General features: G+C 48.3%; 2 protein-coding genes across 14 annotated transcripts in view; one reads left to right on the forward strand and one right to left on the reverse strand.

Moving 5' to 3' along the window:
- The first annotated feature begins 458 nt into the window (after positions 1-458).
- On the forward strand, positions 459-24,793 carry ECHDC2 (enoyl-CoA hydratase domain containing 2). 8 transcript variants are annotated; one of them, XM_008542919.2, is made up of 11 exons: positions 459-1,017; positions 8,956-9,023; positions 9,092-9,179; positions 12,097-12,183; positions 12,939-12,986; positions 13,252-13,344; positions 14,824-14,880; positions 15,096-15,283; positions 21,775-21,825; positions 23,258-23,305; positions 24,153-24,793. In XM_008542919.2, exons 1-11 carry the CDS (start codon positions 885-887, stop codon positions 24,228-24,230), a joined length of 939 nt encoding a protein of 312 aa, XP_008541141.1. In that variant the 5' UTR covers positions 459-884; the 3' UTR covers positions 24,231-24,793. The 8 variants fall into 8 exon arrangements, with proteins under 8 accessions (XP_008541141.1, XP_008541143.1, XP_008541145.1 ...); XM_008542918.2 differs by having other exon boundaries at positions 784-1,017; positions 8,941-9,023; XM_008542921.2 differs by lacking the exon at positions 12,939-12,986.
- Positions 24,781-27,594, reverse strand: part of ZYG11A (zyg-11 family member A, cell cycle regulator) — a 78,380-nt gene continuing 75,566 nt past the window's right edge. For all 6 annotated transcript variants that reach the window (XM_070609601.1, XM_070609600.1, XM_070609602.1 and 3 more), the window contains one exon: positions 24,781-27,518. In XM_070609601.1, the coding sequence (XP_070465702.1) occupies positions 27,355-27,518 (164 nt within the window). In that variant the 3' untranslated portion in view covers positions 24,781-27,354. The remainder of the gene's footprint in view (positions 27,519-27,594) is intronic.

Below are 27,594 nucleotides of genomic sequence, written 5' to 3' on the forward strand. Positions count from 1 at the left end.
ACATTTTTGCGATCCAATTAGTGAGCAGAAAATTGGGATGAGTTGAGGAGCGAATGGGAGGTGAGGCAGTGAAGTCTGTGAACGCAGACAATGCTAGAATGAATGAAATGACATTTTAAAAATGAGATAACATTTATTGGGTATATGTGTCAGCAAGGTTCACACACTCCATTCAATACCACCATGACATAGTAACAAAGATTCTCTCCTTCACCAAACTCTAGCCAGGCCCCTCTGAGCCGTCTTCTCTACTAGGCCTCAACCTTGGCTTAAACACGAACATAATTCTAACAGCTCAAGGCCACATCCTTACGATGACCCTAGTCCCAATTAAAGTGCCCACCTGAGAAAACTCCAGGATGCCAAAAGAATTGACTGTTTGTTCCAGCCAACCGCTGGCTGAGACCTCCTAATCTCTCTGGGAGCCTAAGGTTGGAGAAGCACCAATCAGCAAACCCAGATGGGTTTCACGCGGACTAACCCCCACCCCGCCCCGCTTCCCACTTTTTGGAAGTTTTCACTCCCTCGACTCTACAGTTCCCACTCATCCACCTCTCTATCCCCTCATTCTCCCTTTAAAACCCCCAGTCACCTGTGTACAAATCCGAGCTGAGTTCAGGTCCGGCTTTCGTTATCTTTGACAGTAGCCACTACTATTAGCCCCGCTTTACAGATTAAAACACTGACGCTCAGAGAGGTTGACACAAACCACACAGCAGAGCTGGGCTTTCCTCTACCCCGATCTCCCGGTCTCCAGGAGGCGCAGAGAGCGGCGTGGGCCTCTCGGCCCATAGGTGGAGCAGTTTGCGAAGGCCTCGCGGCCGAGCTGCGAACTTTCAGCCGGAGGGAAGTGGCCGAGCGGCCTCTTTCCAGCCTGCGCCCCGATGCTGCGCCCCCTGACCAGCGCCCTGCGCCTCCTACGCCCTTGGAAGCCCCTTCAGACCCGCGGCTGCGCCTCCGATGGGGCGGCCAGGGGCCGGGAGATCCAAGTGCGCGCCCTGGAGGGTCCGGACCAAGGTAAGTGCGCCCAGGAAGCGCTGGGACGAGCGCGGGCGCGCTGAGCAGGGCCCGCCGGGCGCCGCTGCCGGGCCGGAGAGGTGGCCAGCGCGCCCACTGCCCGCGGGAAGACTGAGACCAGCAGGGGGAAGGCGGGTCGCTCAGTGCGCTTGAGGATTTGATCCCAGATCTCCTGCATCCCAGTCTAGGCTCTCCAAGACTCCCTAAGGCCCGAAAGGTGGGTGACCACCTACTGACCGCCCCGACCCTAGTTGGGGTGAGACTGTCAATATTGGTCCCGTCAGTTCCCCACTCGGTGGCCTGGGGCTGTGAGGAAGGGGAGAAGAGTCGCTCAGGGGTAGGAGTAGGTACTAGCGCCCCCCATCCCCCAGCAGGAGCTCTGAAAGGCCGATTTCTCTCCTGGGCCAAGGGTCCGGGCAGGCTTCCAGGGGGGCCGAGGCGGCGGAGCCAATCCGACTCGCTGTGCAGGGCCGCGGAGGGGGGGGGGGGGGGGGGCGGGGCGCTCCACCGTGCGCGCCGGCCCTGCGGCTGCTGACTTTTGCCTCCCGCTGACTCAAAGGGCAAAGTTCGCACGGGTCACACGCAGAAAACACTTTCGATTGCGCATCGTGGTGGTGGTGGATTTTTTTTGGACAAGTGCATTTGATGGGGTTGCACACGCTCCTCAGTCCGCTGCACGTTGCCATTAGGGCAAAGCCCTTCTCTCGTCTTTCTTTTCTCCCCAGTCCCAACCCCTCCTCCCTGCGCTTGATGTAGCTTTGTTTGTGTAGAAGTTTTAATTGTCACAGCCGGCAGTGTACTATACAGCTCCTATTTCTTCCTTTTCCCTGCTTGATACTAAGTTTTGAAGAGCAGCTTTGCCATATAAATCTAGTTCCTTGCTCCCTGCTATTGCATACTAGGCTCTAGTGTGCATCCCCACTTTTTTTGGGGGGGGGGGGAAGACTAGCCCTGAGCTAACTGCTGCCAATCCTCCTCTTTTTGCTGAGAAAGACTGGCCCTGAGCTAACATCCATGACCATCTTCCTCTACTTTATACGTGGGACGCCTACCACAGCATAGTGAGCCAAGGGGTGCCATGTCCGCACCCTGGATCCGAACTGGCCAACCCGGGCTGCCGAAGCAGAACGTGCGAGCTTAACCGCAGCGCCACCGGGCGGCCCCTGCCTCCCCACTTTTGATGGACACATAGGGGCTGCCAGCGTCCAGCTACATCACTTGAGAATTTCTCTGGCCATGTGTGATTGCTGGGTCTTAGAGAATACCTCTTAATCTCATGCTTAGTTCATTGCCAAACTGGCAACAGCACTTGCCTTGAGACAGTTATTCGCCCCGCTTTATAGATTAACAAACAGGCACAGTGAAGTTATGCAATCTGAACCAAGGTCTGATTTCAAAACCTGTGTTCTCAGACATCATGTCATCACTGCCTCTTCTGTGATTCATTTACTCAAAACACAGACTTGTACATCAGCGAAAAAAAGCATCACGGGTCATAGACCTTAGGGCTCAGTTAAAAACAGCAGAATGTTTTATCCAGAAATAACAAGGATCAACAGGTTAAACCTCTGCCCCTGCCAGAGGGCATACAGAAGGCAGGAGAAAGTCATCGAGAGAAGGAAATGAGGAAACCAAGCAGAAGCAGGGAGGAGACTCAGGCAGGAGATGCCTCCCCCACCTCCCCAAAATGATTCGGGGTCATTTGATGTTCATGTTAGAAGCCACAGGTTCTGCCTTCCACTTGGGCTGATGGCACCAGAGCAATGTCACATGTTACCTGTTTTCCTTGAAAATGGGATTGGCTTGTTAACCACTCTGCACTCTTCTTTATGGCTCGACTCCACTCCTTGGCAGGGCGTTCGAGGTTCTCCACCACAACCTGAACTTTCCATTTTATTTCTTCTACCAACGGGTTCTTTTAAGCTGTCCCAGCTGTGTGTTTTTTTCTAGCCATGCCCTGACTTGGGTCGTCTCCTTTCCTCTCTCCCTATGGAAATCCTGCTGGAATTACCATCCCCTCCTGTCCCTTTACTTTCCACATGTCTGGACTTGTCTCCCTCATGGGTTGTTAGGTCTTTGAGGGTGAGGATTGCTAGCTGGGATCAGCTGTTGACTTGGGTAAATTCTCTTCTCTTCTGGGCTTCAGTTTCCCTTCCATGTAGTAAGAGCTTGTTAAACACACATCACCTAGCCCGTGATCCAGGCCATCCAGACGGAACTCACCCTAGGTCAGCTGCTAAGGAAAGCATCAGCCAGTGGCATGGTGGGTTTGGTAAGAGTGGGGAGGTTGCAGTGCAGACCCAGCCCCACTGCTGGGGCGCAGAAAGGGCGATGTTCTGAGAATCAAGGCTCAACTAAGAAGTCAGAGCCCATGGCTGAGACCTTCTGTTTCTCCAGGGCCCGACATGTGGTAGTGCAAATTGAATGTTGTCAGAAGAATGAATGAAAGCCAAAGACGCCCTGCCTGGCTCCTCAGGGCTTCCAGCGTGGAGTTCATACCTTGTTTTGGGTCTAGACTTTCCCCAGCATCTGCGCATTTTCCCTGCTCGCTGTACCTACAAACTCTGGCTAAGCACTTATGTGTATTATCTCTTTTAATCCTCAGAACAACTTTCTTATTATTTCTATTTACTGACTAGGAAATTGAAGGGCAGAAGGGTAAAGTAATTTGCCAAGGCCATGGAGCTGGTGTGTAACTGAGCTGTAGTTTAAGCCAAGCACCTTAAGATTTGGCAGCTAGTATTCTGAGAGGGAGATAAAGATTAAAGATGGGAGAGAGTAAGTCAGAAAGGAAAGACAGAAGAGGAAAGCAAAGAGGAGAGGAAAGTTTCTGTCAATCCCAGGACGTCATGACTGTATTAGTTTTCTATTGCCACATAGCAAATTACCACAAACTTTGTTGTTTAAAATAACACACAGATTATCTGAGTTTCTGTAGGTCAGAAGTCCAGGCCCAACCTAGCTGGGTTCTCTGCTTCAGGGTCTTACCAGGCTGCAATTGAGGAGTTGGCTGGGGCTGTGGTCTCATCACAGGCCTGACTGGGGAGAGATCTTCCAAGCTCTTCACGTTATTGACAGAATTCACCTCCTGTGTTTGTAGGACTGAAGTCCTCTTTTCTTGCTGACCATTGGCCCGAAGGCCACTCAACTCCTAGGGGCTGCCCAGTTTCTTGCCACATGACCTTCTCCATAGGTCCACTAGTTTCTCTAGTGTGCACTAGCAAGACAGTCTTTATATGGTAACCTAATCACTGAGGTAACACGTCATCACACCGTAGAATTGAACCTAATCTTGGAAGTGACATTTTACAACCTTAGCTGTATTCTGATGGTAAGAAGCAATTCACAGGTCCTACCCACTCAAGGGAAGGGGATTATCCAGGATTGAACCTGGGGGCCGCTCTAGGGTCTGCTGCCACAGTGACCTTGGACCGGGACCGTTTCCATAAACCCCTGCTGTGGTTTCTCTGTATCTGCCAGGTTCTCCTCCCCAGAGTTGCAGCATTGTCTCTTCTGGAGCACCAGAGCTGGAAGAGACCTTGGGGACAGTTCCTCTGTGGGACCTCTAGGCCTGCTGGGCTCAAAGAGCTCTGTGAAGGTTTCTGGGGAGGCCAAGGAAGCCCACCCAGCCTGACTGTTACAGTTCTCTGTCCTGGACCAGAGTTCTGATTCCTGGCTGAAAACTCGTCCCTTCAGAGCCCTGAAATTTCGTTCGCCCTTCTCTGTGTCTCAGATCAACTCACATTGAGAATGCCATCTTAATAAATACTGCTTGTTCCACAGACAAAGCTGAGGACTCTGGGAGAAAATAGTGAGGGGCCTTTGAAGGCAGAAGGACTGATAAATACTATTCTAGTCCACCCCCGACATTTTAGAGGAGGAGAAACGGCTGAGAAAGGATAGAAGTATTTGAGCCCCTGCCCAGAGCTGGTGTCTCTTCCCCAGGACCTGGCCCACATTAGGGGAGTGAGTTGAGGCCAGAGCGGGGCACAAGGGCCAGATTGTGGAGGGCCTTGTGGGTGGCGTTAAGGATTGGCCTTTATTTTGATGAAAAGGAGAGAGGAGAGACCTGGTCACATTTGGGCTAGAAAGATGACTCTGACTCAAATGCAGGAATGAAAGTGGAGGGAGGAGGGGGAGCGTGACTGCGTCCAAGAGGGCCAGTCGGGTGACCCACGTAATAGAGGAAAGAGCCAGCAGCAGGTTAGTGGCTGCACAGAGGGATATGAGCTGAAAGATCTGAGATCTATTTCAGAGGTTGACTTGGCAGGCCTCAGGGGGTGAGGAAGTGGGAGGCAATAGGACAGACTTCTGGGGTGACAGGTCATTCCCTCGCCAAGGGAGCAGGAGAGACTGATCATGTCTGGACACGCTGTTGAGAAGTCAAGTGCACGGCTGGACATTCAGGCTTGGAGCGCAGAGAATTCTGGGCTGGCCAGGTAGGCAGGGCAGTTGTAGGGACACAGGAGGCAAACAGCGCATGGGAGGAGCGGCAGGGGCAGACGAGCAGTGTAGGCCCTCCTGACTCTGCTCCACCTCATGCGGCTCTCCCTTTGCTCTGAACTCCAGTTCCAGAAGGCACTGAAAGGTGGCAGAATATATGGCCACCTCAGAATATACCACTTTGGTGTAAGGATTATTTTGAGCTAAGGCACTTGAAAACACAGCAGATGAACGACCGGCATTCTAATCTCCCCTTTTATTCCTGAAAACGAGATAAAAACTCCCATGTGAAAGATGCCCTCCTGGTACCAGGAGAAAGGAAACATTCTTCGATAGGAAATCGAAGCCAAGAGAACCCTGTACAGACGTTGTTAGAATAATCCTTGTCTTCCTTCAGCCTCCCCTGCAGTTTACTGAGTTTCCACAGTTGCCTCTCGTGATCAACCCATTATAAAAGCATGTAGGTTCCACCATTTCTGGGGCGTTTTCATCCCCTTATGAGGGCTGCCGTGTCATGTAAAACTTACATGAATTCGTATGCTTTTCTCCTGTTAGTCTGTTTTATATCAGTTTAATTCTCAGGTCCAGCCGAAAAACCCTAAGTGGCCCCGCTCTACAAATCTTGTAGAGCCGTCCTACGGTTCCCCGCCCGGTCACACTCAGGGCCCTCATCGGTGCTGCTCCCTCTGCCTGGGGCGGGCTTGCCCTCCCCAACACACACTCATACACACACACAAACTTTTGCCTAGCTGACTCCTACTCACCTGAACTCTCAGCTTACAGATCACTTCCCCCTCCAGAAGTCGCTGACCTTCTATACCAGGGGACACCCTTTGCCCATCTATAGCTCCCACCTTCTTGTCCTTTTTTTCTGTGCTCTCATCACAGACAGTGATTATTTGTTAAATATCCGTCTTCTCTGCTAGACTGTAGGTTCTGAGGACAGGGACCGCGTCTGCCCTGGTCTCTGGCTCAGAGTCTAGTACAGAGGCCAGCATGTGTCAAATACACGATTGTACAAATAACTGAATAAAGAGATACTGGATTGAGCTTTCAGGAACTTTGACATTAAAAAATTGCGTGGTCCCTTACCTGTAGTATTTTTCCCACCATACCTCACTCCTCCAATGAAAATTTTCACCTAATTCTCACCTTGCTCAAATGTTTCGGTCCATGAGCTGCCATCTGTAATCGTGTGGTACTTCACGTACTTACCTCACCCATGGCCTTGTATTATAATTTAATCGTATTCAGCTGTAAGCACCCTGAGGGCCACACTGTTACATAACTCATAACGCTCACAATTTATTATATATTAGACCTGTTCGATAGATATGTAGAGTTTTTATTATTTTTTTCACCACCAACACTTTTTTTTTTTTTTAAGATTTTATTTATTTTTTTCCTTTTTCTCCCCAAAGCTCCCTAGTACATAGTTGTATATTCTTTGTTGTGGGTCCTTCTAGTTGTGGCATGTGGGACACTGCCTCAGCGTGGTTTGATGAGCAGTGCCATGTCCGCGCCCAGGATTCGAACCAATGAAACACTGGGCCGCCTGCAGCGGAGCGCGCGAACTTAACCACTTGGCCACGGGGCCAACCCCACCAACACTTGGTTTTTATTTTCGGGCATTTTAGTCATTGTACTGAGTGTGTGGTCTTACCTCATTACGCTTTTTTAAAACTCTCATTTGATACTAAAATTAAACATCTTTTTATGTGCTTATTGGCCATTTGTATATCTTTTTGTGTTATCTTACTTTTGCAAGAGTTGGGTTTTTTAATTGAGGTATAAATGACATATAACATTATATTAGTTTCAGGTATACAACATGATTCAATATTTGTATCTACTGCAAAACGATCAGCACAATGTCTCTAGTTAATACCATCACCACACAAAGTTACAAATTTTTTTCCTTGTGATGAGGACTTCTAAGATCTACTCTCTTAGCAACTTTCAAATACACAATCCAGTATCATTAACTAAAGTACCAGGCTGTACATTACATCCCCAGGACTTATTATAGATATATGTTGAATAAATGAATTAAGAATTTTTAAAAATGGGTATAAGAAAACCTAAAAAAGAAATGCAGAGGTATCAGCTGAGACGTAGGAGGAAGGCCAGGAGGACGTGGGGCCACAAGGCAGATACGTGTTATTAGTCATTGTCAAAACTCGTCGAATGTACAACACTGAGAGTGAACCCATGTAAACTATGGATGTTGGGCGATAATGACACATCTGTGTAGGTTTATCTATCATAACAATGTACGACTCTGGTGCCGGATGTCGATACTGGGGGAGGCTATGCATGGGGGTGGGCAGGGAATTCTCTGTACTTTCTTATCAGTTTTGCTGTGAACCAAAAATTGCTCTAAAAAATTTGTCTATTTAAAAAAAAGGCCAAGGCAGAGAGTTGTCCGAGGAGGAGCATGTGTGCGGTCAGCAGAGTTGACTGTTTCCGAGGCTAGGACCTGGATGGAAGCATGCTCCTTGGTCAGTGATGTGGTTGCATTGGTCACTTTGGCGAGAACCGTTTCCACTGAGTGATGGGGATGGGAGCTAGACTGCAGCAGGTTTCAGTGAATGGAAGGCAAGACAGTGATTAAATGAGCACAGAAAACCCCTTCAACAAGGTTGGCGGTTGCTGGTGAAAGGACATCACGCAGGGCAGGCAGGCATTATCTTCTTGCCAAAGGGGACAGAACACGAGTGTGCTCAAGCCTCTGGATTTAGTGGCTAAATTCCCGGACAGAGGAACCTGGCTGACTTGCCCCATGAGTGTGCAATTAGAAAAATCCAGGCAGCAGGAAGCCCTACAGGTCAAATGCCCAGATTCCTTAATAAGTAACTTTTGAGGGCAAGACACAGGTAGAGGCAGAACCTGGGGATTTTAATGAGCTTTTAAAAGGCACATCAAATTTTTTAAAATTAGCAACTGTAAACTACATCTAGGGGTAACATTTGGGTGATAAATTGTAAATAAATGCATGGAAGTGCTTACCATACAAGTCAGCAGCTGTTACTCGGGGAAAGGGGAGCTATGGTTGAGTGCGAGCATGCACGATTTCCAGGTGGTGGCTACCAGGGCGTTTGCCTTGTTCTCGAACTCATTGAACTTGTTATATAACTCATCCAGAGGAAGAAGCCTGGCTGCGAAGTGAATAATGGAGGGAGCCGTGAAACTGAAGGTGTGGGTGTCCAACAGTGGCAGAAGCAGGCAGGAACCACTGCGGTGGTCATTCTTGTCCCTCTGCCCATGTTACTCCACGGTTCACAAGCCCTTCCACTTCTTCTGAGACAGAGAGGGTAAAGGTTACTCTCTCCATTTTATGGTTGGGAAAACTGAGCCCTGGGCGTGTGTGACTTGCCCCAAGTCACACTGCTCAAGGGTAGAGGCTGTCCAGAACTCAGGCCTCCTGTCTCCAGGCCCCCAGCCCAGGGGTGAGCAGGCCAGCTGGCTCACCCAAGGCAGCCTTGTCCCCTGCAGGAATCACGGAGATTCTGATGAACAGACCGCGCGCCCGCAACGCCCTGGGGAACGTCTTCGTCAGAGAGGTGAGAAAGGGCAGGCACCAGGTGGGCTGGGCTGGGCTGGGCTCCATCTGACTGGGTCTCCTCTGCAGCTGCTGGAAGCTCTGGCCCAGCTGCGGGAGGACCGGCAAGTGCGTGTCCTGCTCTTCAGAAGTGCAGTGAAGGGTGTGTTCTGTGCAGGTGGGTGTCCTCCCCTGGCCGCCCAGGGCCCAGCAGGGCTCCCAGCAGCCTGCAGGCGTTGGGGGAGAACTTAGGGCAGCTTTAGCTTGGGACTCACTCTTCCCATTTTACAGATGTGAACCCAAAGACTCAGAGGTAAAATTCCTTACCTAGGCTTACACAGTTTGTAAGAAGTAGAATAGAACGCTATTTGAACTTGGCCTCTCTGACCCCCAAATCTTTGTTCTTTCTGCTACACCATGCTCTATACTGACCCTTCACTGAGGAAATGAAGAAACTGAGTCCAAAGATGTTCACAAGGTCAGCGGCCAAAATGGGGGTCTGTGCCCCTTTGTCCCCCTGACAAGATCTCGGTCCCTGTCACCAAAGCTCTCCACTGCCCTGCACCATTTGTCCTCCCAACAGGACAAGCGCCATGAATTTCCACTTCAAAGATGAGCAATGCCACATCCCAGGCCCACAAAGAGAAGCCAGTCAACGAGAGCTGGGCTGAGCTAAGAACCAGCTCTGGGGCGGCTGGGGAGGGGCAGCAGGGTCACTGGGGAGGCAGGAGGAGCGTGGAGGGTAGGCGAGGAGCATGGTTTTGAGGCGTTTTCAAGGGGCTGTGGCTCGGTCTCTAGGTCTGAGCTGTTGGGATCACGGAGGCCGGCTTGAGGCCTGCCCGACCCAGCTGCCCAGACTGACAATGCGCCCTGCCCTGGCCTCTTCCTTTGGCTCCATTTCTGTCCGACCTCCTCTATCAAGGTCACTTCAAGCCATGTTAGCTCCACTCCTCACTATCCCAGCCAAGCACGGGGAAGTAGGGGGGCTACAGGAGGTCTGGGTCTGCCTTTGACTTGCTCTGGAATCCTGGGCTACTCCCGGCCCCTCTCTGGGCCTCAGTTTCCTTATCTGTCACTGAGGGGCTGCAACTAATCAGACTTCCAAAAGCTCTCCCAGCTTTGACTTCCTATAGTCTAGGACTTGAAGGGACTATATTCACCCCCTAGTCCCTCCTCAGGCCCCTGCTGTCTGCCCTTTGATGATCCCACCATGGTCACTACTTTCACCAAGGTCCTTGCCCACCTCCATGCAACTGTATCCTGTGCTTGCTTCTCAGTTCTCATCTTATTTGCCCTCTCAGCCTCCTTGGACCCCAGTGACCCCACCTTTTAAAAAATAATCAATTATACAGTGATGTACATCAATTATTTCTCAATAAAACTGGAAAAAAATGTTATTTTATTTTATTTTTATTTATTTTTGGAGGAAGATTAGCCCTGAGCTAACATCCACCCCCAATCCTCCTCTTTTTGCTGAGGAAGATTGGCCCTCAGCTAACATCCGTGCCCATCTTCCTCCACTTTATATATGGGACACCTGCCACAGCATGGCTTGACAAGTGGTGCCATGTCCGCGCCCGGGATCTGAACCTGCGAACCACGGGCCACGGAAGCAGAACGTTTAAGCGCTGCACCTCTGAGCTGGCCCCTTATTTTAAATATTCTAAAAACTGGGGGGCTGGTCTGGTGAAGTACTGGTTACGTTTGTGCACTCTGCTTTGGTGGCCTTGGGCTTCACGGGTTCAGATCCAGGTATGGACCTACACCTTGCTCACCAAGCCATGCTGTGGCAGTGTCCCACGTACGAAATACAGGAAGACTGGCACAGATGTTAGCTCAGGGACAATCTTCCTCAAGCAAAAGGAGGAAGACTGGCAACAGATGTTAGCTTAGGGTCAATCTTCCTCACCCAAAAAAACCTGTGGTAAATATATACATTTCAAAAAATTCACATTTTAACCCTTTTGAAGTATAAAATTAAGTGGTATTAAATATATTCAGAAGGCTGTGCAACTATCACTATCCATTTCCAGAAATTTTTCATCATCCCGAACAAACTCTGTATCCATTAAGCAACACCCCACTGCCCCCTCAGGCCCTGGTAACCTCTGTTCTGCTTTCTGTCTCCATGAATTTGCCCATTCTAGGTACCTCATACAAGTGGAATCATACATTTGTTCTTTTGTGTCTGGCTTATTTCACATAGCGTGTCCTCAAGGTTCATCCATAGTGTAGCATATATCAGAACTAACTTCCTTTTGATGGCTGAACAATATTCCATTGTACTTTGTTTATCCAACTATCTGCTGATGGACACTGGTTGTTTACATCTTTTGCTACTGTGAATAATACTGCTAGAAACATTGGTGTGGAGTATCTATTTGAATCTTTGCTTTCAATTCTTTTGGGTATATACTTAGGAGTGGAATTGCTGGATCATATACTAATTGTTTAACTTTTTCAGGAACTGCCAAAATGGTTTCCACAGTGGCTGCATCATTTTACATTCCCACCAGCAGCGTACCAGGGTTCTCGACTTCCATGCCAACACTTGTTTTCTATTGTTTGTGGATAGCCATCCTAATGGGTGTGATGTGGTATCTCATTGCTGTTTTGATTTGCATTTCCCTAATGACTAATGCTGATGGCCATCTTTTCATGTGCTTATTGGCCATCTATGCATCTTTTTTGGAGAAGTGTCCATTCAAGGCCTTTGTCCTCAGTGGGTTTTTCTTTTGAGACATAGGAGGTCTTTATAAATCCTAGATATTAATCCCTTATCAGATATGTGATTTGCCAATATCCTCTTCCATTCTGTGGGCTGTCCTTTCACTCTCTTGATAGTGTCCTTTGATGCACCAAAGTCTTTAATTTTGATGATGTCCCATTTATCTTTTTGTCGTGGTTGCATCTCCCGTTTTTTTGACCCCTCACCTTCCCTTTTCCTCCCTGGCTTCCGTGACCGAGCTTTCCTGGTATTTCTTCTTCCTCTCTGGCTGCTTCTCAAGTCTCCTTTGCTGTGGATCCTTTAACAGCCTGGGATTCAGGACTGGGTCATTCCCCAAGGGCTATCACCAACCCCTCCCCATCTGCAGGTGCGGATCTGAAGGAGCGGGAGCAGATGAGTGAGGCGGAGGTGGAGGTCTTTGTCCAGCGACTCCGAGGCATGATGACTGAGATTGGTGAGGGCCCTGGAGCGGGGCAGAGGGCATTCAGGGGCACTGCTGACCCCAGCCCCACTGCACCCACCATCCTCTACTCTAGGAGAGGACAGTTTCTGTTGTGAGCTCTGAGAGAGACAGATGACTCTCCCAAGAGGGATGGGCACAAGGGTTCTACAAGGAGGAGGGTGACAAGAGAGTTCAGAGAGCATTTCTCCAACAGGGAGTTCTGGCTCTTCAGTTTTTGTACCCTTCTAGTTCTAACCCCCGACGCCTGTGCCCTCAAGGTTCAAACCTGGCTATCCCAGAGGAGTCAAGTTTCACCAAGCGTGCTTTCAGGCTTTGACAACTGCTGTTCCTTTTGCCTAGAATATTCTTCTTGACCACTTGAACTTTTTAAATTTTTCTCTCCTTGTTCTCTCCAAAGACCCCCAGTACATAGCTGTATATTTTAGTTGTGGGTCCTTCTAGTTGTGACATGTGGGCCACCACCTCAGCATGGCCTGATGAGCGGTGCCATGTCCGTGCCCAGGATCCAAACCGGCGAAACCCTGGGCCGCCGAAGCAGAGCGCGCAAACTTAACCACTCAGCCACGGGCCAGCCCCCTACTTGAACTTTTTACTCATCCTTTAAGACCACCAGTGCCGCCTCCTCCAGGAAACCTTCCCTGACCCATCACCCTAGCTTCCAGTATCAGAGCACTGATCACCATGGGTCATCACTGCCTGTTTACATGTCTGCCTTCCCCATGTCTGATTCAATTCTGTGTTCCCAGCACCCAGCACACGGCTTGGCACACAGAACAAGAAGGGAGAACAGAAAGGTCAGTCCCAGGGAGGAGAGCAGGAAAGTTGGCATGAGCAGGGATCATTCAGCCCATCTCCCCACTACAGTTCCCCAGCTGACCCCAAACTTTCCCAGATGGGAAAAGTGACTTCTAAGATAACCTGGCAGAGGTACCACATGAGGTCCCCAAACCTGGAACCAATGAGGCCCTCTGTCCCAACCAGCTAGCCCCTCCCCAACCTTGAGCCCCTGTCCTGGTCCTGCCAGGGCCTTGCAGGCTGAGCCCTTCTTCACCTCCACAGCAGCCTTCCCTGCACCCACAATTGCAGCTCTGGATGGGTTTGCCTTGGGCGGAGGCCTGGAGCTTGCCCTTGCCTGTGACCTCCGAGTGGCAGGTACTGGGCAGGGGGAGAGGCGGGATACAGCGGGGAGGGAAGGGTGAGTAAAACAGGGTTAAGTCTGGGGATTCTGCAAAAAGTCAGCCACTGCCCTTGGCTTTCTTGGTTTAGCTCAACAGCAGAACTAAAGGCAAGGTGGGGTACACAGAGGGAGTTCAGGCGGATGCTGGTTCCCCTCCTGGCCCAGCCATCCACGGCTGTAGTACCCATCACCTCTCAGAACGGTTTCCCTCATCTCAGGGAGGCTCCTACCAACCCCAGAGAAAGTGCTGACAGGACAGAAAAGAGAGCACAGAGGGGGAAGGCTGAGGAGGGCAAAGGTTAACTGTGCAAGCTCTGGTTCTGTCCAAGCCAGCTTCACATATTATGTTTTGAACAAAGGTGAGCCATGGGGGCCATCAGTCACCAGCCCAGCCCAGCACAAACACGCCCAGGCAGGAACATTGTCCTCTGGGTCACTGGCACCAGCCAAGGTTTGCGTTACTTGTTCAGAGCAATTGAGCTTTGAAGAGTAGAGGGAGAGGATGGAGATAATTGACCACTGTTGAACCTTACCGACTTGGTGGTTAGGTGCACCCTTCCCGGAGGCAGTTACAAAAAGTCTGAGTGCCATCATGGTGCTACTCTGTTCCCTTCACTGCTTTCTCCTGCCATCCCAGGAAGAATATTCAAAAAGGTATAAATCCAAGCATGGAGGGAGCTTCTATCTACACGATACACGTCAGAGAGAAACTATCAAAATACCAGGGCAGGGCAGGCCAGGCCATAGCTGCAACTCTGCTTCTCACTGCCCATGTTTAGGGCAACTAACTTGCAGGGTTTGGTGGAGGAGAGAGTGACTGTAAACCCCTCAGCCGCAGGAGTAATGGCCATTCACTCCTGCCCACAATGCACAGCTCAGATGGCCTGTGCTGAGGAAATTCAGGAGAGAAGCCTTTGGGGTGGGAACTCAGAGGAAGCAGAACTCGGAAGGAGGATGCAGAATGGAACACAGGGAAATTTCAGGCTGATGAAAAGCTGGGAGGAATAACTGTGATGGGCGCAGGCGTCACTGACACTCTTGGCCAGGCCAGAGCTAGGGGTGCATGAGACAGAGAATACATTAACCGACAAAGGTATTGGGAACCTTCCAGAAAGAAACCCCTTCCTTGTTCCAAGAACCATTGCTTCATGTAATCCTTAGCAGCCCTCCAAAGCAGGCAGAAGGGTAATCATTTTTTCCACCTGTGAGGCTCAGAGCCTTTCCTGGGGACACACACCCCCACCAGTAGGGGAGGCAGGATGAGGGCCTGGGCCTCCTGACTTGCAGGCTAAGGCTCTTCCAAAAGCAGAGTCTGGACAGGTCTGGCTGTGGCCAGACCACAAGGGAAGGAGTTGGCTGGAGGGGTAAGCAGAGCCCAGAGGTGGGTGTCTCTTCTCCGCGGGGACTAGCGCTGGAGGACAGGGGCAGGGCTTCACTCTGTTCTGTTTAAGCAGCTTCCACGGCTGTCATGGGGCTGATCGAGACCACCCGAGGGCTTCTCCCAGGAGCAGGTAACCTCATGCATAGCACCCATCCTTCGCTACTTGCTCAGTTCCACTCTAGGGTATATCCCTGCTCTCCTCTTTTGCCGTTGTGTTCTGGGCTATGCCTCTCCGTCCTAACTCAGGATCTGCTCCCGTGAGAAGTCTTGGCTGACTCCCAGGCTGGGCCTTCTCTGGGTTCCCATTTCCTGCATGGATTCACCATCCCGACTCCATCCTGGCAGGAGGGACTCAGAGGCTGCCTCGATGCCTGGGGGTGGCCCTGGCAAAGGAGCTCATCTTCACAGGCCGAAGACTGAGTGGGACACAGGCCCAGGTCCTGGGGCTGGTGAATCATGCCGTGGCCCAGAATGAAGAGGGCAACGCCGCCTACCACAGGGCACGAGCACTGGCCCAGGAGATCCTGCCCCAGGTACGGTGGTAGCCCAGCCCCAGAGGGAGGGCCTGTGCCAGGAGGGATGCGTGTGTGGGGAGCCCGGGGGGCAGGTGTCCTGTGGGGCTGGATGAGATCCATTTACCCAGACTTATAAAATTAATCCTCTCTGGAGTTTTTGCATCTATTCAGCCATCCTGTACCCTAAATTAATTCAAATTTTAAGTTAAAGTGAAAATTGAATTCTGAGGGACTGGACTCAAATGGGCTTGCAAGTCCTCAGAACAGCACTGTCCAATAGAACTCTGAGATGATGGAAACGTTCTATACCTGTGCTGTCCATGCCACTAGCTACATGTAGTTATTTACATTTAAAAATTTCGATTCTCAGGGCCAGCCCGGTGGTGTAGTGGTGGCAGGCTCCCCTTCGGCAGCCTGGGGTTCACGGGTTCAGATCCCGGGAGTGGACCTACACATGGTTTGTCAGGCCATGCTGTGGCAGTGTCCCACAGACAAAGTCGAGGCAGACGGCACAAATGTTAACTCAGGGACAGTCTTCCTCACACACACACAAAATTTAGTTTCTCCGTTACACTCCCCACATTTCAAACGCTAAGAGCCACAGAGGGCTAGTGGCTACTGTACTGGATGGTACTGCATTAAAATGTTCCCAAAACACACAAAGCAAGATTCAAAAGCAGATCAAGAACTACCAGCCCATCCTTCCAACCATACTGCACGGTGAAGAAATGCTCGAAATACATCATGTAGCTCATGTGTTAAGACCCATTATTTCTGTTCATTCGTTTGTTTTTTAAAAGACTGACCCTATCTAACATCTGTTGCCAATCATCTTCCTTTTTTTTTCTTTTCTCCCCAAAGCCTCCCAGTACATAGTTGTATATTCTAATTGTGGGTCCTCCTAGTTCTGCTCTGTGGGGCACCACCTCAGCATGGCCTGATGAGCAGTGCTAGGTCTGCACCCAGGATCTGAACCGGCAAAACCCTGCACCGCTGAAGCAGAGCGCGGGAACTTAACCACTCAGTCCCAGGACCCATTATTTATTAAAAATCTCCAACAGCCTCTGCGTATAGTCTCCCAAAAGGTTTACAGACCCAGGGAGTGGGTTTAGGCTCTGCTTAGGTGTAATTCCACCAGCTGCCAGCCCAAAGCTTTCAGCAGGACACCCAGGATCTGGGCTGAAGGGGTCTCCAAGGCTCTGCCGGCCTCTCACTACCTTAAGAGGACCAGAGGGAAGTCCTGAATTCCCAGAAAGATATGAGAGCAGAGCCAGCCCTGATGACATAGCTGTTAAAGTGCAGCACGCTCCACGCTGGCAGCACGGGTTCAGTTCCCAGGCTCAGAACCACACCACTCAACTGTCAGTAGCCACGTTGTGGCAGCAGCTCACAAAGAAGAACCAGAAGAACTCACAATTACACACAACTATGTACTGGGGCTTCTGGGGGAAAAAGGAAGAAGACTGGCAACAGATGTTAGCTTAGGGTGAATCTTCCCCTGCAAAAAGGAGATATGAAAGCAGCTGAAATGGCACTAGATTTTACTAATTTATAATAAATACTGACTGACTTAGCCCATATGGAGCACTGCCCATCCACCAGACACAATCCTAGGTACTTTACTAGCGTCTCAACTACTAGAACAATCCAGTAGAGTTGATTATCCCTGTTATATTTGTGAAATAAGAGACCCAAAAAGGTTAAGTGACTTGCTTATCAAGGTCACAAAAAGTGACTGCAATAATACGAATACAAATAAGAACTGGTCCTTTATTATAAAGAGTGCAGAATATGTACAAAATTTTAAAAACGGTAAAACTCAATATTTAATGTATTTCAAATATAAAAACTTACAAACGTTACAAAACAAAGTTAAAACATAAGTCTATAAAAATGTTAACCATGTATTATCATTTTAATATTATTAACAGATAAAACTACTTGAATTAATCATAAAAATAAGTATTTTACTTTGGAAAAAATTTCTGTCTCCCTTAAATTTAAATAATCCTACCTCTTTTTATAACTTTGAGGTCTTTGAGAGCAGGGACTGTAACTTTTAAAACCTGATAGTTTGGTTTAAAAGAAAGTATTTGTTGTGTCTTCCTGGTTTTTTGATTTCATCACATAGAAATGGAGAGTACGATGCTGCTACCTGGACGGCCTCCTGCTGTCAGGTTTCTACTACACTTGCTCAGAAAGCCTCTGAAGTGACATACAGCTGAGTGACTCAGGCAGTGGCTGATGGCACTTCCACAGAGGTGGCCTACCTAGCAAGACTTGTAGACTGGAGGGTTTGTCTTTTTGCAGAAACTTAACAACTGGGTCTTTGAGCTTGATCTCAAGACGACTCAGATTTCAGATTTTTTAATATACTGCAATAACTGTATTCCACTAATGTAATTAGTAGTATTACAGTACTTAAATGTAGCTTAGCATACCAAAACCTAGTACTACCATCACTAATCCCGATGGTGGGACATTCTGATGCAACCTGAAAAACAAACCTTCAATTCCAGCCGAGTCACTAGGTGCCCAGGATGAGAAGGTTCCCAGATGGGGTGAGTGCCAGGGATGGTGTGGTAGATGGCTGCCCCCTAGTGACAAACCACCAAGACTAGGAAAGCAAACGGGTCCAGAGATTAGAACCCCAAAAAGATTGTCAATAAACGCAAGGTCTGCAACTTGACACTCAAATTTCCCCCTTAAATAGTAAATATCCATTATCCTTTGAATATGGATTTGGCTATGTTTTCTACTTGAACAAGAAAGGGAGGGAACATACTGTTCTCATTTCCAAATAACATGAAATTATCAATCATATTCCTAATAATTCTCATATATATATCCATACAAATATGTATGTTTTCAACACACAGAAAACATATCTATATAGTTTTTAATCTTCTTTGGTGAGAAGTCAGTTTATTAGGTAGTTATCTAAATACTAGTAGTACTTATTCATGACAAGGAAATCAAAGAGCATAGAAGACTAAGAACATAAGGCGGGGGCCGGCCCCGCGGCTCAATGGTTACAGTTCCTCACACTCCACTTCAGCGGCCTGGGTTCGCGGGTCTGGATCCTGAGCGCAGACCAACTCCACTCATCAGTCACACTGTGGAGGCGTCCCACATACAAAATAGAGGAAGAGCGGCAAAGATGTTGGCTCAGGGTGAATCTTCCTCACCAAAATAAATAAATAAAGTGTTTGGTATTAAAAGAAAAAAATATATATATATATAAGGCAAACATCAAAAGCAGCATAATGCAAGTGACCCTATTTGCCTGCGGCCGTCCCAGTTGACAGTGAAGTACCATGTCCTGATAGCCCTTCATCACTGGCAAACTGGGACTGCTGGTCACCCAACACCTCTCAATTCCCCAGTCCCGCTCCCCAGAGATGACCACTGTTAACAGTTTGCATACTCTTCCAGAAATTTTCATTGCATATATAAGAATACAAATTATGTACATATACAGGTTTTCTCCACTATCCAAAAGTAGAGCATTCCTATGAAACCTTTCATAAACTGAAATGGCGTAAAGCAAAGAAGCAATGACCATTAATTTATGTGAGAAAAATTTCCGAGTGTTCCCATACCCAGAAAATAACCTACCAAATCATGCCAAATAACACATAATACCTAAAATTACGCTAACATGTGGTGAAAGCCAGAATGATGACAAATATACGGCCTGTCTAAAGTAGAAATAACGCATGTATGTAGTGTAGTTTCTCTTACCAGAGTCGGGAAGACGGTACACACTGGAGGCCTGGGAGGAGGTGGTAGTGGTGATGCTGGGTTACACTGACTCATCTGAGGTCAGGGTGGTGGGAGGTACAGGAGACTGGGATGGGGGCGAGGCAGGAAGGGGGCATCTAGTAACATCTCAATCCATCGGCACAGGCAGGGCATTAACGGCCACACCTTCTGTGTCTGCTGGCCTTGGTCAAGGTTTGTCATCTGCTGGGCTGACGCGGAGGCTTGAAATAGCACAGTGTGCTCGACTGCTTAGCGTCTGCAGCAGCTCGCTGCAAGATAAACGCTGAACACTCTCGTTTTTCACCTTTTATCGGAAAAGCTAAAATCCTCTTCAGATTCCTTTCAGTTAGTGAAAAAAGGTACTAATGTAGGTCTGGTAAAAGTGAAGTGGCATAAAGCGAACTTTCAGATAGTGGGGGACCCCTTGTACTCACGTATCTAAGTAACTCAATTCCTTTTAAGGACGGTTTAGGGGACGAGGAACACTGTAGAGTCTAATCCAGTTCTAAGACATTTAAAAACACGACATTAAAATATGCATGGGGAATTCAAACAGTATGGGAAAATAGAAAACAAGTAAAGTTCTCATTTTCCTGACCCTTCTCCCCAAAGGTGTGTCATACTAACACCTTTCACACAATGGAATGATAATATACAGACTAGTATGCACCTCGCTTTTTCACCTACTACTTGGAGAGTGCCCCATTTCAGCAAACACTTATCGACCTCGCTCTATTAAACAACCACACACTTCTCCATTTGTGGCGCGCACGTGCCGTCATTACTAACCAGCACTCTAACGACAAACACTTACGTTGCTTACATCTTTTTGCTACTGCAAAATAGCTGGAGTGAAAAACTCGGTACCTCTTAGCATACTTCTAGACGTATACCTGTAGGGTAGATTCCTACATGGAGTTGCAACATCAAAGAGCAAACACATTGGGGCCGGCCTGGTAGTGCAGCAGTTAAGTTCGCATGTTCTGCTTTGGCGGCCTGGGGCTCGCCAGTTCGGATCCCGGGTGCAGACACGGCACCGCTTGACAGGCCATGCTGTGGCAGCCGTCCCACATATAAAGTAGAGGAAGATGGGCACGCATGTTAGCTCAGGGCCAGTATTCCTCAGCAAAAAGCGGGGGATTAGCAGCAGATCTTAGCTCAGGGTTAATCGTCCTCAGAAAAAAAAAAAAAAGAGCAAACACATCTAAATCTAACATTTGCCAGTTCTTGCCAAATTACGTTCCCGAAGCACTGTACCAATTTACTCTATCAATAATGTAGGCAAATACAGTCCTGCGTCACTTCGCCATGGGGGTATGTTCTGAGAAGTGTGTCATCAGGAAATTCTGTTGTGGTTGTGTGTGAACATCAGTGCACTCACACAAAGCTAGATGGTACAGCCTACGACACACCTAGGCTGTGTGGTACTAATCTTACGGGACCACCGTCATATATGTGGTGCATTGTTGACCAAAATGTCCTCATGTGGCACATGATTGGACCTGTTTCCTGAATCTCAGCAACACTGGGCATTACCAACATTTTACTGTTTACCATCTGAGGTAAAAAGGGGCCCCTCACTGTTTTGATTTGCATTTCTTTAAGAGTAAAGCTGAACACCCCTTGTGTTTCTTTTTCTGTGAATCATCTTTTCACCTTTGTGAATTTTTGTTAAAAAATTATACCAGTTTTCTGTAAATCAAGGAAATTCACCTGTCTTAAGTATCACAAATATATTTTCCCAGCTTTTTTTTTTTTACCTTCTCCCCCAAGCCCCCAGTACGTAGTTGTATATTCTAGCTGTAGGTCCGTCTGGCTCTGCTATGTGGGACGCCACCTCAGCATCCCGGGCGCGGACCTAGCACTGCTCATCAGGCCACGCTGAGGCTGCGTCCCACACAGCAGAGCCAGACGGACCCACAACTAGAACATACAACTACGTACTGGGGGGCTTTGGGGAGAAAAAGAAAAAAAATTATCTTTCTGATAAAGCCTTACTTAGAAAAACTTCAAATAACACCACATAAATGGTGTAGGAACTAAACACATTCCTTGCCTGGAAGTGGGGCTGGGGCGCCAGGTCTGCTGTGGTGCGAGTGAACTGGAAGTCAGCCCAGTGAAGCAAAGAGAGCCACTTTGATTCCCTTGCTTCCAAGCGGTCGTGCAAAATGCCCCCTTGGGATTTCAGCCCAGGCCTGTCAGACTGCAAAGCCCAAGTTCCTAATCTTGACCTTTCATTCCTCTGCGTGGGTGAAACCTGCTTGCAGGGGAGGCTGGCAATTGCTGAGATGAAAGGGGCACAGGAATGGAAAAGCAGTGCGAAAAGTGACTGCAAATCACATCCAAGCTTCACCACTGACTCACTGGATCAGTGTGGCCTTCACCTCCCTGAGGTTCAGTTAAAGATGGCACCATCCTGGAAGGGTGGGTAGCACCATCAGACAAACCTGTGAGTGGGAAATACTTCGCCAACTGCAGTATGTTGTGCATGTTGGAGGGATGGATTAACTGCCAAGAACCCCAGAGAGTCAGGTTTCCTTGGTTAGAGAAAACGAACATCAACTGAGAAGCAGTAGGTACTAATGCTAATGCAACACAACACTTGTCAGCAGAACAGCTGGAACTCAACCCAGACCTCTGCCTCCCTGTCCAGATTCTCCCCCACCAAGGAGCTATGTGCCTCTGTATTTCAAAGCCCTATCAGCATTGATCCCCTCCTCAACCAAGCTTTTCCTTTTTCCTAGGCCCCCATCGCTGTGCGGCTGAGCAAAGTAGCCATCGACCGAGGAATGGAGGTGAGAGGGCTCTGGGTCAAGACTGGAGTCCACTAAAGTCAGTGGGGTGGCCGAGGCAGTGCTTCCACAGCTCAGACTGACAGCACAGCTGGAAAGCACTCAGGAACTGGACTCCAACAGACTTTGAGTCTGACTTCTCTTTTTGTACCTTAGTTTACCTATCTACAAAATGTAAAGTTTGACCAGGTGACATCCCGAATTACATTTTATCCTCATCTCTCTGTCTTGGAGAGAGAAGGAAACTGAGGATCAGAATCCAGGGTCACAGAGCCAGTGAGTAATAAGAACTCAGGTCTGACTGGCTCTTGCATTTGTGCTTGTGGTCAGTAATGTGGCCTCAAGGACAGGGCTCAGGGTGCCTTGGGTGCAACAAATCTATCCCTAGACATCAACTCACTCATCGATTCAGTCACCACACACTGAATCTAAACCTGAGCCGTGAACTGGGACACAGAGATGAGTCAAATATGGTCACGGCTCCCAAGGTGGGGAGGGGGGCAGGTACAGACACAAATCACTAATAAAAGGTTAAGGGTACCAAGCAGACACCCTGAAGAGGTTGGAGCTGCACTGTATGTATGGCTATGGTATTACTGGGCAGTGCTGGGTCAGAGAATGTATTCTAGAGTTGGGCCTTGAAAAGAATGAGAATTCCAAAACAAAGGGAAAAGTAAGAGCAATAGCACAGAGGTATATAAATAAGCCACTCAAGTGAATGGGAGGAAGAGGTGACTGAGACAACGTGACATGGAGGTTAGGGGCATGGGCTCTGGTGCTGACCTGTCTGGGTTCAAAGACCTGCTTTTCCACATGCTCCTATGACCTTAGACAAATCATTTCACCTTCCTTTCTACGCCTCAGATTTCTCAGCTGTATAGTAGAGATAATAACCCTTGTTGTGCAAAGTGAGTGAGTTTGACACACACGGTACTTCTCTTGGAACAGTGCTTACAAGTGGTAGTAATAGTAAGCACTGGGCAGTGGAGGCTGGCATGCTGCCAGGGGCCAGGTCATAAAAGGCCCAGGATCTTATTCCTGAGGGTAAGGGAAGCCTGCGAAGTTCACTAACAGGGGTGACAGGAGGCACACTGAGGCAGCCAGATGGGGAGGTGGGAACCCAGGCTGTGCAAGCACAGCTCATGCCCGCTCTCCTTGGCTCTACAGGCTGTGTGCAACCCTCCCCATTGTTCTCACAGCCCCATTCGTGCCAGCGCTATTTCATCGCTGCTTCGAATGGTGTTCCCTCTCCAGGTAGAGACTCCTTATCATATTCATCTCGGTTCGTGCGGACTGGCATACAGTAAACTTCCGTAACTCTTTGCTGGAGGAATCCATGAACACTAAAGAAAGGTGTAGGCAGTAGGGCGGGCTGCTTCCCAGTGCAAATGCACTTGGACAAGGTCAGGCTGATCCAGGCACCTCTTTCTTGCAGGTGGACATTGCATCAGGGATGGCCATTGAAGGGATATGCTATGCCCAGGTACGTGGCTGCTCCAGTCCCTGCCTGCTTGTAAGCAGAGGCTGGGTCAGAGTGGGGGATCTTGAGCAATATGTGACCAATTTAGTAGGTTCCTCCCAACCTTAAGAGTCAGACTCTATGCCACCTCCTCCTCACAATTAGCCTGAGGCGATCCCAAGGGAACCACATTGCTTCTCTCTGGGACTGTTTCCTCAGCCATCTAATGGTGGTGCATCCTGGCCCACTTAGTGCCCAGAGAATCACATTTGATAGAGAGGAAGAATGGCTTCTGCTGTCTCTGTACCAGTGGCCGCTGGAGAGGCCAGGCTGGAGTTGGGATGTCAAGGCCTTGGTTATAGCTTGCAGGCCGTGTATGTTCGATGGTGGGGCAGTAAACCTGGGGCTGACCTATTTGGCCCCTGCCTCCTCACTGAGTCAAAAATATTGATCTCCAGGTTAACAAATATCCAAAATACTCCTGAACGGGGGTCTGGGACTTACAGGACCCAGTGTGAACTAGCAACACACAAGAATTCAGGGCCACATCTCACTGCAAAGCCCAATCTTTCTTCTCTACTGAGCAGCTTCATATCAGACTGCTGCAAGAGACTGCGAGCTCTCTGGAGGAATGTAAACAGTATGCAAGTAGAGGCTAACGTGACAGGCCACGGATGACAGAGAGGTGGCCTGCCTTCCCCTGGAGACCAAGGAGCCAGTGAGGCCCAAACCTTTGCATGGCCCAACACAAGTCCAGAAACAATGGAAAGACTCGGAGTCTGCCCTTGCCATGGGCTGGACAAGCTTAAGGAAGTCTTTATTAGTCTCTGGTCCTTCTCCCCTGAAACTAATACTCTGCATGTTGTTTCAGAACATCCCCACCCAGGACCGGCTAGAGGGCATGGCAGCCTTCAGGGAGAAGCGGCCTCCCAAATTTGTTGGCAAGTGACTCCCATTTAACCTTAAGCACGGGAGATGCACGTTTTCAAGGGCAGGATCCAGAAGGAAAATTTGCACTGTGACTGCCTTCATCATTTTGCCTCTTTGGGATTCAGTTTCCACACAAGGACAATGATGGATATAAAATAATTGGCATGGGCCTGGTATTAATGTGCTGACCATGCCACCTACTGTTCATTATTCCTCACCCTGTCTAGATAGTCACTGCAGTCGGGTTTGCTTGGAGCACACCTGCCTCTCCCTACTCAAACGATAAACTAAGGATTAAAATAGACCCCTCTGGGCTTTTGTCCTGTTGGCTTTTCAGCCCGACCTCTGCCTCTCAGTTATCAGGTGCTCACCAGAGATGGCAAGAGGTTGTAAGGACCCCCTAGTTCCTCCCTCTGTAACAGAGCTAACAAGGGAACCCTGGTGGCTGGGCAGGTGTCAGGAATCAGACTGCAGATCCCGGCTCTCTGCCAGTTACTCACGGTGTGCCTCAGCTTCCTCATCTGCAAAATGAACTGTTGTGAAGATTAAAAGAAAATAAATAAAACACCTTATGTTCAATAAGCATTATTATTAATGTAGTATTCTTCTCATAATTAAACAAAATCATCGCTGTGAAAACCTTTTATAAACTAGAGGGTAAATCTTTGACAGTCACATTAAGTACCCTTCAGGAGCACTAAGAAGGGAGCGATTAACCAATGGAGAGAGTGGAAGGTCAGGAATTGGGCAGGTAACATTAGAGCTGAAACCTAAAGGATTAATAGGCATTTGAGGCAAAGAAGAGGAAGGTCGAGGGCAACAGCATGAGCAAAAGTGAGCAAGGGGATGACATACTGAGAAACCAAGCAGGGCTGACATGCACATGCGCACACTAGTCTCAGTAGCCCTGCTCCTGTACCAAGGCAGCAGAAGAGAAGGCTACATCTGAAGCTGTAGCCTTGCAGTCATTCTTTAACTGATCTGAGCTCTGCCTGAGTTTGCTGAGCCTACACCTGGCCTAGAGTCACTAAGCCATGGGGATGGATACATAACAACAACATTGCTGATTTGCTGCTAAATGGAAACGTGCCCCACGGTTGTGCTCACTTCCTGGAAGGGAGAGTAACACAGAAGAGCCCAGGCTCTAGAGTCAGCACCAGCTGCACGAGCTATCACTATCACTATCCAGGAAAGTACCTTACTGAACTTCCTTTTCCTTATCTGTTAAATGGGGAGAATCAAACTTACCTACCCCAGAGGACTGTTGGGAACGACACAAAGCTTGGAGAGGTGCCTAGCGTAGACCTGGACCTTAACAGGCACTAGTTCCCACCACATCCTCACATTAGCAAAGGCTAGTATCTGCTAACAGAATGTTCCAAAGTACCAGAACCCAGGGCAGGAAACTAAGACAGCCTTTCGGAATCATGAAGAAGAGTGAATGGGAGAAAACAGAGCAGAGTTTCAGGACTGTAGAAGGAGGCAGGTTACAAATTCCCCTTATTCAGTGGGACACTGGTGAGCAACAGTTTGGAATATGGTTTAGAATAAAAACAAGCCTCATTTGATTCCAAAAGATGGTACATAACACTCCAGTTAAGAGTCTGGCTAGCTAAAAGCACAGAAATCTACTCTTAGAATATGCTACTAATGTTCTTTGAAAAAGTTAAACAGGGGCCGGCCCCGTGGCCGAGTGGTTAAGTTCCTGTGCTCTGCTTCAGCGGCCCAGGGTTTCGCCGGTTTGAATCCTGGGCGTGGACTTGGCACTGCTCAGCAAGCCATGCTGACGCAGCATCCGACATGCCACAAGTAGAAGGACCCATAACTACAAATACACAACTGTGTACCAGGGGGCTTTCGGGAGAAAAAGGAAAAATGAAAAAAAATCTTTAAAAAACAAACAGATGAATGGCAAATGTTTTCATTAGTTGTCAAAAATAAGACAAGAAAGGAGTTCATACTCGATTCCACAGAGGAGGTTTGCAGAGGGCACAGACAAAAGCTTCTGATGGTCTACGTTGTGGTTGAGCCGGTTCTCAGAAGAGCTCATATTTTTCTTATCTCCATGCTAGATTAAGAGTACCTCTTTTTGTTTGTTTGTTTGTTTGTTTTGCTGAGGAAGATTCACCCTGAGCTAACATCTGTGCCCATCTTCCTCTTTTGTAAGTGGGTCACCATGACAGCATGGCCGCAATGAGTGGTATAGGTCCACACACAGGAATTGAACCCTGGCTGCTGAAGTGGAGCATGCCAAATTTAACCACTAGACCACGGTGCCAGCCCAGGAGCACCTCTTAAAATCTTTGGCAAAATCCTTCTCTGGCCCTTCCTCTTCCTCTCAGTTTTGATCACAGTTGCAAGTAAAATTAAAAATTAGAGGGACTGAGATTACAGTTCCCAAGTAATCTTTCATTAAACACTATGCTCAGTCAGAAGTCCCACCTTGCCCCACCAGTACACCCATTACACAGAATGTTATGCTCAGTCTAATGAGTAAAGCTAGAAGAAAAAAGGCCAAAGGTAGAATATCCGAAATTGTAAAAAATATATTTCTCTTCCCTCCACTCCATGAGTAGAAGGTTCTTTGGTATCTATTAAAGAAAAATTTTCTTTTTCCTCCCCTCCAACAGAAGTTCTGCTTTCCAAACAAGACATTTATAAGTATAAATTTCCCAGAGCTTTTTCATGTACTTCTTTTCCAGTGGTTTCACATAAGCAGGAATAACAACTCAAGAGAGTCTTTCAAACATGAAATTTAACATAAATACTGAGGTCTCCCTGTAGGTCTTTCTTTACCCCTTTCTCTGACAAACTCCCAGAGTTAAGAAATTGGCCAGGGCTAGAGAAAAGTAACTGGCATGGCTGTTCCAACACAAGCTCACAGGTCTTCCCATGAGTCTAGGGCTTGATTTTGCAAAACTGTGGAAGAGATGCTCCTAGAATGATTCCAACTTGATTTGAGATTATGGCTAACATACAAATCTAACCTTTTGTAACGTGAAGAAAATTAACAATAAAAGGCCAATGAGGTGGCCAACTCACAAATTCCAATGAGAACTGGTTTCAAGATTCACTTGCTGACAGGGCAAACCTGACGCTGAGGAACAGAGCATCTCTGAAGGCCCTTAGGTTAAGAAGGGCCTTCAACACAGAGGGGGGCTCCGATAATTCAGAAAATGCATTCTGAAGTCATCTAGAATGGAGGCCGCAATCTGCTGTGCTTGGGGATCTGCTCCACTGCGCTCCCGGACGTCACACAAAAGCTGCAATCCTTCTTCTTCCACTAACATTTTGCAGTATTTGCTGGCTGAAAGAAAGTCAGGCAAAGAAACTTGATGAAGAAATCAACATTTTAAATATCCCCAACACTCATTCACTTTTTT

This window comes from Equus przewalskii, chromosome 2, assembly GCF_037783145.1.
Source record: "Equus przewalskii isolate Varuska chromosome 2, EquPr2, whole genome shotgun sequence".
Classification (NCBI taxonomy): Eukaryota; Metazoa; Chordata; class Mammalia; order Perissodactyla; family Equidae; genus Equus; species Equus przewalskii.